We start from the raw sequence: 9,725 nt of genomic DNA on the forward strand, positions 1-9,725 counted from the left end.
GTTTGATTTTTGATAGTTCGGGGATCGGTCAGCCAACAACCAAAGATTTATCCGCGGTATTCAGCAATTCAAGGTGAGTTTCCTTACTATGTTTAGCGGGTAGAAGGCCCCAATGCCGACCCATGGTTTGCTATGTAGAGTGCTAGATGTCTGCGTGACTCTTGCATGTGTATGTGTTTGTATTCTTACTGGGCGGGGACTGATGATTATTCTGTATGCTAGTATCAAGTTATGAATATATGATTTGTAAGTGGACGGGGCCCGATGATTGTGCAGTATGCTACTATCTTTGTGATTTTCGCATGTGTTTGAATGTTATATGATTATATGGTTATATGTTTAGTGGGCGGGGCCCGTTATGCGAGTGTGGGCAGGGCCCATATCTCAGTAGGCAGGGCCAGTATCTCAGTGGGCGGGGCCCGTTATACGAGTGTGGGCGGGGCCCATATCTCAGTGGGCGGGCCCGTTTTGTGATAAGTTATGTATGGTCTGTGGTATCTTGGGGAAACTCACTAAGCTTTGTGCTTACGGTTTTCAATTTATGTTTTTGGTACTTTGATTTTCAAATGGAAGAGCTCAGGATGATTGCAGAGCACACACCACATGATTCCGCACTCTGTGATTTACTCTGATTTAATGATGTTTTGCTAAATCTTGATTACCTTGGTTTTATGGAAATGTTATGTATTAATGATTTATTAATCTAAAAACGAAAATTTTATGTTTTTATTTTTGGGACGTTTCATCTATATTTATGTTTTTAATTATATGTGATTGATGAATACACAATAAGTATGCTTATGTAATTATTTTTAAATCACACGTGATTTATCAATTGTCAACAAGTATACTGATGTGATTATGATTGTAATCATATGCGATTGAAAATGATCAACATGTATTGTAATGTGATTATTATTATAATCATACGTGATTGATTATTTATCAACAAGCATACTGATGTTATTATGTGTTATAATCACGTGTGATTTATGATTGATTAATGCTCAACAAGTATGCTGATGTAATTATTTTTCTAATCAAATGTGATTTATTAATTGTTAACAAGCATTCTGATTTGATTTTTTTAATCATATGTGATTAATATCATTATTTTTAATTTATTTCTAAGTTCTAAATATGGTTAATTGTATTTTGGTTATGTCGTTATATATGAAACATGTATGCATTGTTTTTGTTCCATTCACTGTTATTGATCATCATAAATCATCTGTCACTGTCGGAGTTGAGTTGTTAAGCGCCGAGGATGTGGATTCGTACAAGTGGCTACTTGAACAATTTTTGAAGGCTCATTCAAATAATCAACCATTACTGGTTTTAACGGATCAAGATCCAACATTAAATCAAGCCGTTGATTCGGTTTTTTATCAGTCAAATCATAGTTTGTGCATGTGGCATATCATGAAGAAACTGCCAAAAAGGTATTTTTTTTGTATAATTTTGCTTCTTTTAATCATATATGATTAAATATATTTGGATATATAAAAGATTTATAATCACATATGATTCTAGTCATATATTCATTAAAGGTTAATACATTTAAAGGTCAATCCATTTATGATTTTAGTCATATATTCACATTGTTTGTTGTTTTATGCTTATAATAGCATGTGTTTGAATTATTTTAAGTTATGAGATGTTATTATTACCTTTATATTTGAATATTAATATGTGAATCACATGTGATTATTACAGCTATCTGTGGAATTTCTTAAAAGCACGGATTTCAAGAACAGATTCAATAAGCTTGTTTGGGACATGTATATTGAGCGTGATGTTTTTGAGTGGAATTGGGAACTATTGATGAAAAAAATTTAATCTTGAAGATGAGAGGTGGTTTAAAGATATTTTTGAAAATAAGGAAGCATGTGTACCTGCATATTTCAGTGATTTTCCAATATGTAGGTTGATGAAGACAACATCAAGGTCTGAGAGTATCAATTCCTTTTTCAATACATATTCACAAACGGAAAATTTCCTTCTAAAGTTAATGAAGAATTACGACAATGCCATTCAAAAACAACGATATACACAACGTGAACTTAATCATAAAACTAAGGGAGCACATTATTCTTTGAAGTCTCCACGTATGATAGAAGAACATGCAACAAACGTCTACACGAGCAAGTTGTTTTTTGAAGTTCAAAAAGAGATTTATAAAGGATGATGGTATTTTGATGTTAAAGATTTAGGCGAGGGGGATGGATGTGAACTTTTTAAAGTTATGCACAAGAACCATAAACATGAAGTAAAAGTAACGTATAAGGTATTTTATTTTTTAATTATACCTTTTTTTATATTATCATAATGTTATAATCAGATGTGTTTTTAGGTCTATATGATTATAATGACATGTGCTTATAAAGATAATGAGTTTTAGATGTGATTATAGAAAATTTTTTTTTTTTTTTAAATCACATGTGATTATAATCAGATTTGATTATAGGTACATGTGATTAAAATCAAATGTGATCATACATGCCACTGTAGATGTGATCATGGGTACATGTGATTAAAATCACATGTGATTATAAGTACATATATAATCATATATGATTATAAGTACAAGTATAATCAGATGGTTAATGTATAATCATATGTGATTTTGTATTGTTACATGTGGAACTAAAATATGCTGAAAAAGAAGTGAACTGCAGTTGTGGACATTTTAATTATTTAAGTATACTGTGTAGACATGCTTTCAGAATATTGATGAACAAAAATTTTGATGAAATTCTAGATAAATATATTCTTAGGTGTGGAGAAAGGATGTAATATCTTCAAATTATCAACTATCAAGAGATCATTTTGATGAAGAGGATGCATATGTTACTAAATTGGTCAATGAAGTATTTTTCAATATTAAGTCTGCTTTAGATATTGTGAGAGATGATAAGTAGAAGCTAGCGTCTTTGGCTGAAAAAACAAAGCTTTTGTTGAATGATGTGAATGGTAATTCTTCAAATGAAGTGCCTATTACAAATTCTAATGTCATTGAGAGACTTTAAAACGTTACTATACCAGAAGAGGTTGAGATTTTTGTTCCAGATGTTCAACACAATAAAGAATGTAGAAAGAAAAGGCTTATTGGTGAAGTTGAAAAATCAATTATGAAAGTTCAAAAGAAGACCAGTAGATGCTCAGTGTGTGGTAAAATAGAACCGCACAACAGCCGTACTTGTCCAAGCAGATTTGTTGCTCAGAAATGATGTATAACAGACAAGGTTCTGAGCAAGTGATAATCATATATGATTTTTTAAAGTCATAATCATATTTGATGAGATATATTTTTTGATTATTAATTTTCTATTTTTTAAGCATTATATGTTCATAACAATTGATAATAATCATATTTGAGTTTGTTTTCAATTTTCATAACAAATGATAATTATATGTGAGTGTCTTTGATTTAATCTGTTTATCTATATTACATATGGTAATAATATGTGATTGAGTATTCAAACTATCTATATGTTTGTAATCACATGTTATTGATATATAAATCATACATTGTTCATAATAGATGCATATTAATCATATGTGATACTTTCTGATTTAATATTTCTGATCAAGAATCTTTTAATCACATGTGTTTGTCGAAATCATATGTTAATTCTTTCGTAAATGATTATGAATATAATCACACATAATTTTCAAAATAATATGTGATTACATTCATAATCACATGCCATTGTGCAAATAAATGATTATACAAGATTTTATATGTCTTTGTATAATTTTTCTAATCACATGTGTTTATATTAATGTTTATATGTTTAATATATTATACTATTGTATTTTTTTTCCTTTATATGTATAATCATATGTGATTGAGTATTCAAATTATGTTTATATTTGTAATCACATGTGATTGATGTATAAATCATACATTCTTCATAATAAATGCGAATTAATCATATGTTAATTATTTCGTATACGATTATGAATATAATCACACATGATTTTCCAAATAATATGTGATTACATTCATAATCACAAGCCATTGTGCAAATAAATGATTATACAAGAGTTTATATGTCTTTGTATAATTTTTTAATCACATGTGTTTATATTCATGTTTATATGATTAATCACATATGTGATTGATATATAAATTATGTTTAAGTTATTCAATATAAATTTATTATAAAAGAATGTTATAATCATATGTGATTTAATCTATATTGTGCTAATCATATGTGATTTACACGAATGGTCCCTATGGTTTGGGATAATTTATACGTTCGGTCCCTAACTTATTTTTTTAACTCGGAAGGTCCCTACTGTTTGTTTTTGTTACCTGCTTGGTCCATGTCTTACCTAAAATGACTATTATGCCCTTATTTAAATGAATTAAAATAGTCTTTTTAGGTAAGATAATGTGAGGTGGGGGTGGGGTTGGGGTGTGTTTATTTAAATAAATTAAAAAATCAAGGGCAAAATAGTCTTTTTAGGTAAAACAGACCAAGCGCGCAACACAAACAAACAATAAATACCTTCTGAGTTAAAAAAAATAAGTTAGGAACCAAATGCGCAAATTACCCCAAACCATAGGGACCATCCGTGTAATTTACTCAAACATTAGTTTACAGTTAAACAAAAAAACAGAGATTGTTTTGTAAAGTAATAAACTACTTATTCATATTAAGCTTCACATATCCATGATATCATATATATGTTCAAAAATTTATCTAATTAAAACCTAAACATTGTCTTTATAAAGTAGCAAGCATTCATTTAATTAAAAAGTAAACATTGTCTAAATAAACCACCAATCAAATTATCCATTGACAGACAGTCCTTCAAACTTCACCATTTCCTTCTTCACCTTCAACATTCTCTGTCACACCCCCAAACCAGAACGGCGGAAACGTTCGGGGGCGGAGGACTTCAGGTAAGTATCACAACACATGCAATATAGTAATCAAAGTACAAACAACCATTGCATTAATAAGTATAAGTTTTACATAAGTGTTTAAACATTACATATTCAAACACCAAAGTAGGTACAGTAGAAGACAAGAGTCCCGGTACGGTACTAGGTAGTCTTCTCAAAAGCTTCAGGAGTGTATCTGTCTATTGGATTCCTGAGAATACAAGTTATTTGGAAAGAGTAGATCGACATTTAAGCTGGTCAGTTCATAAGTATTTTAGTTCTGTTAAGTATACTCTAAGTTCTTTGGAAAAGTTCACTGGTTCCTCCAGAAAATCCTATATTTCCTGAGGTGATAGACTGATAACCTTAATAGTTTCCCTCTGTAATTACTTAGTTTATACCGATTATATATAACCCAATATCAAATGGACAGTTAAATGGGTGTATCTGCCCTAAGCCCACAACCAAACAAGGAACAAGAAGTAAGGCGAAAGTCACACATTTCACTGTCAATCAGACATTACTTATGTATAACTCTGATGTAAAAACTAAGGAATTATAGAATTAACCACTAAAGGTCCTTTATGTTATACTAGTTTACAGAAAGTGAATGACTAAGTTCCCATTTGTAAAAGTGGTTTAATCCCATAAACCGTTTCATTTGTAAAAGTGGTTTAATCCTATAAAGCGTTTCCTTTGTAAAAGTGGTTTAATCCCATAAACTGTTTCCTTTGTAAAAGTAGTTTAATTTCATAAACCGTTTCATTTGTAAAAGTGGTTTAATCCCATAAACCGTTTCCTTTGTAAAAGTATTCTTAGTTATATCCGTTCTACAGTAAAAACATTAGTATTAATCCTGGAAAATATTATATTATCCATAATACTGCCTTGTGGTTTTAAATGTTCCAAAACTAGAAGTACAAGTATATTTACGATACTTGATTTCATGATACGTAGTTTTTACTGTAAGTAAAAACTAACAGAAGATATATTTGGTCGGGATGTAATTATCTTTTCTTACTGTTTTAAGAGAAGTATATTACTTAGTAATTTACTTGTTGTTTTATCCATGTGAGTTCTATTAACCATACTAATATGACTGATATACCTACTGCGATGTTCTTCAGGCGTCGGAAACGATATGATATTTGACACCCTAGGCCTGTCGGCCAAACTGTAGCGAACAGTAAAGGTGCGGGATTGTCAGTCCCATATAGATTTATACACAAATTCACGCCCTCCCTACAGGAGATTCTGGTTAATAAGTCAGGACTTAAGGCCGTACTTAGATAAGTACACCATGAAGAGTCTCACAAATTTATTGTTTCAACGAGATTTACGATGTATTATTACCCCGTGATTGCTAACCCTGGTACTCTGTATTGTACCTTTGTTAATGCAAACTCGGTATGATGTATTATTACCCTGTGATTGCTAACCCTGGTACTCTGTATCGTACCTTTGTTAATGCAAACCCAGTACGATGTATTATTACTTCTTTAATATGTTGTTCATATATTAAAGGTATTATACATATATTGGCATAGATAAATGAATTGTTGGTAATTTCCTTGGAAAGTATACAATCATGAATCATACTTGTATATTTAGTTTTGAATCATAAATTATACCTATTATAATTTATATGTTCTATCTGATTTGCATGATTTCTCATGGATGAACACCTTTGCTCAGCATGATACAAAGGTAATGATACCGAATGGAGTAACCTTTTATACTCATATATGTATAATATATATATATAATTAAGAAGGAAACGACCTTCGGACAAATAACACAACCTTAATTCCACATCCAAACAAGGAAGAGGAAATAAGATAATTCATTAGTCCTAAGCCCTTCAAATCTTATTTATATATTTATACATATATAAACATGATTTTGGCATTTATAACTTGAGATAGTTTATAAAACCTTTTTCAAAGAATTTAACGGAGTTTACATGACTTTAAAGATTTAACATGGCTTTATGTCATTTTGGAAGTATTTGGTAATCCTTAAAAACATAAGGAAAGCCTTTGTGTGATTATTATCACATACAGTTATTAACACAATTTATATTGTGTTCAACTTGTATTCCCCCCCAAAAAAAATTTAAAAACCATTAAAAAGGTAAATTATAGGGGTATGAACTCACTTTGATAAGTGGTGATTTGGGCAGCGTTTCGTTTCTATAGATGATCTTTCTCGAAGAAACCGCGAGTTTTTGAGTAAAAACCGGGCTTTATGCGGGCAACACTTCGACTGGAAAGAGGTTATCTTCTTGAGAATTCCGGGGCTTGCTTCGGGTTTTAGACACGATACCGGGGCCTTGGGGGGTCGTGAGAAAGTTTAGGGGGTGAAAAGGTGAAAAATGGTTAAATTTGGGGTGAAAAACCTCTCAAATCCGAGAAGTCTCGCACCCTTTATATAGGGGTGCGAGGGTTCGGCCGAGGGAGGTGACTCATCAGATAGCTGGCAAGGAGGTGGCCTCGGTTCGGACACTTGGTGCATGCGAAGGTGAGTCAGCAGACAGGCGACAGAAGGAGGAGCGAAGCTGGAGGCGGTTCTCGGATGCGTGTCGGATCAGGAGAGGACCGGACTTCGGTCCAATCAGGAGGCGCCATGATGACTTCGGACCAATCAGCAGGTGACACACGAGGCTGCAGTTCAATCAGAAGACGCCACGTAGCAGACCCGTGGAAGCCTCGCATGTGAGGGTGACGTGGCCGAAGAGGGTCCATGCGAAAATTCCTGGTTTTCAACATTTCTTGATTTTCGTGCCAAAAACTTGCGAAATTCATAATTTTCGCATACGAGCTCCGTTTTTGGCGTTCTTTATATGCACGCGTAGGTAAAATTATACTCTACGACTTTCGTTTCGACACTTTCGGCTAATTTTGACTTTATTTTTAATATTATTATTTTTAACAGACCGGGACAGGAAATCTGTTAAAAATTCATAACTTCTTCATCCGACGTCCGTTTTCGTCTGTCTTTTTACCGTTGTACTACTTTTGACGAGACCTTCGATTCTCGTTTAAGTTGTGTCGGCTAAATATCGATCGATTTATATTTCGAATTTTTAGCTGTCTAATGCTAAACCGAAACTTAGAAAAATCATAACTTCCTCATACAAAGTCAGAATTTTACGTTCTTTTTATGAACGTTATGGGTTTAACATATTCTACAACTTTCATTTAGATTGTTAAGGCTAAAAAGCCTTTTATCGAAAATCCACTTTTTACAGTGAACAGTGTTTTGCCGGTTTTGTCGCGGATTTTCGATTGGTCATAACTTCTTCGTTATAACTCGGATTTCAGTGTTCTTTATATTTTTGGAAACCTTGTTACAATCTCTACTACTTTGTTCATCCGAATTACGATTATTGATCAATTTATTTTTGACCTAAATTTGACTGGTGTCACATTATCCCCCCGTTAGAGGGAATTTCGTCCCGAAATTAAGTCTAAAGTAATATTCATGGACGAGGTCTAATCTTCCCTTTCCCAAGTGAATTCAGGTCCCCGATTTGTAATCCAACGAACCTTCACTAACGGGATAAGACTTTGCTTGGTTCTTTTGATTTCCCTATCCATGATTCCCATTGGTTCTTCTACAAAGTGTAGACTTTTATTTAACTTGATTTCATCGAGTGAAATAACAAGTGTTTTATCGGATAGACACCTCTTTAGATTAGATATGTGAAAGGTGGGATGAATGTTATTAAGTTTTTGTGGTAGTTTAAGTTTATAAGTACAAGACCGATTCTGGTAAGAATCTCAAATGGTCCTATGTACCTTGAATTTTGTATTCCACGCTTTCTCAAGTGTATCTTGTCCTTCCGGGGTGAGACCTTCATATGACAAGGTCATCAACTTGGAATTCCAAGGGTTTTCTTTTATCGAAGCCGTAGCTTCTCTTGATTAACTCTGGAAGCTTTATGTCACTTCCTGATTAGTATTTCTTTTTGGTAGTTTCTCGGATGAATTCCAGATCAGCGAAGGTGCTATGTGGAAATTGGACCTCTAGCTAGTTGCGCATTACCTAATTTAGTCCAATGCAGATTGGATCTGCACTTGCGACCACAAAAGGTTTCGAATGGAGCAACTTTAAATGCTAGCATGGTAAAGGAATCAATCTAATTGGTAAATGGATATTCCATATTTTACCATAGTCGATTGCATACGTTCTTATACATTCTTACCAAGGTTTCACCTGCCACATTTTCAGGTTTCAAGATTTCCTGTTGAACCTCCTTACTTTGTGTGGACAGATTTGAATGGGTTATCATAGTTAATTATTGGCTCTACGTCCTGAGTACTCTTTCCGACTTAGGGTGTCAGCTACTATATTGGCTTTGTCGAAATGATAACGAATTTCGAATTCGTAGTCATTTAGTAGCTCGACCCACTGTCATGGTCTCACGTTGAATTCCTCCTGGTAAAATATATGATGAAGGCTTTTGCTCCGAAGTTCATGATAAGACTCGTACTTGGCTCATCCACCATCACCTCGTGTATACAAGTCGTATATAATTTAGATTTCACAAAACATTCGGATGGGTGACTCTGCCCCAGGTTCACAACCAAACAAGGAACATGAGATAGGGCGGAATTACACATCCTTAATCTTGTTAAGTCTAAATTATATACCACTCTCGTGTATACACTTAGCAACGATAGATTAACTTAATGAGTTCTTAGTCTCTATTCTTGAACTTGACCTGCAGTACAATGATTTTCCTATGAGATCTATTGGGTTACTTCGGTAGTTACTGACTTCTAAGACTACTTCGGTGCTTTTCGTTTGAAGTTTCCTGTCTACT

At 33.1% G+C, this 9,725-nt stretch overlaps 1 protein-coding gene across 1 annotated transcript; it reads left to right on the plus strand.

Moving 5' to 3' along the window:
• Window positions 1–1,173: 1,173 nt before the first annotated feature.
• On the plus strand, window positions 1,174–2,188 carry LOC145113287 (protein FAR1-RELATED SEQUENCE 5-like). The gene is made up of 3 exons (XM_079049399.1): window positions 1,174–1,442; window positions 1,717–1,781; window positions 1,848–2,188. The coding sequence occupies exons 1-3, from the start codon at window positions 1,174–1,176 to the stop codon at window positions 2,186–2,188; spliced, it is 675 nt and encodes a 224-aa protein (XP_078905525.1).
• Window positions 2,189–9,725: the final 7,537 nt, after the last annotated feature.

Source organism: Lactuca virosa, chromosome 1 (assembly GCF_052849685.1).
Source record: "Lactuca virosa cultivar CGN04683 chromosome 1, Lactuca_virosa_CGN04683_v6, whole genome shotgun sequence".
Lineage (NCBI taxonomy): Eukaryota > Viridiplantae > Streptophyta > Magnoliopsida > Asterales > Asteraceae > Lactuca > Lactuca virosa.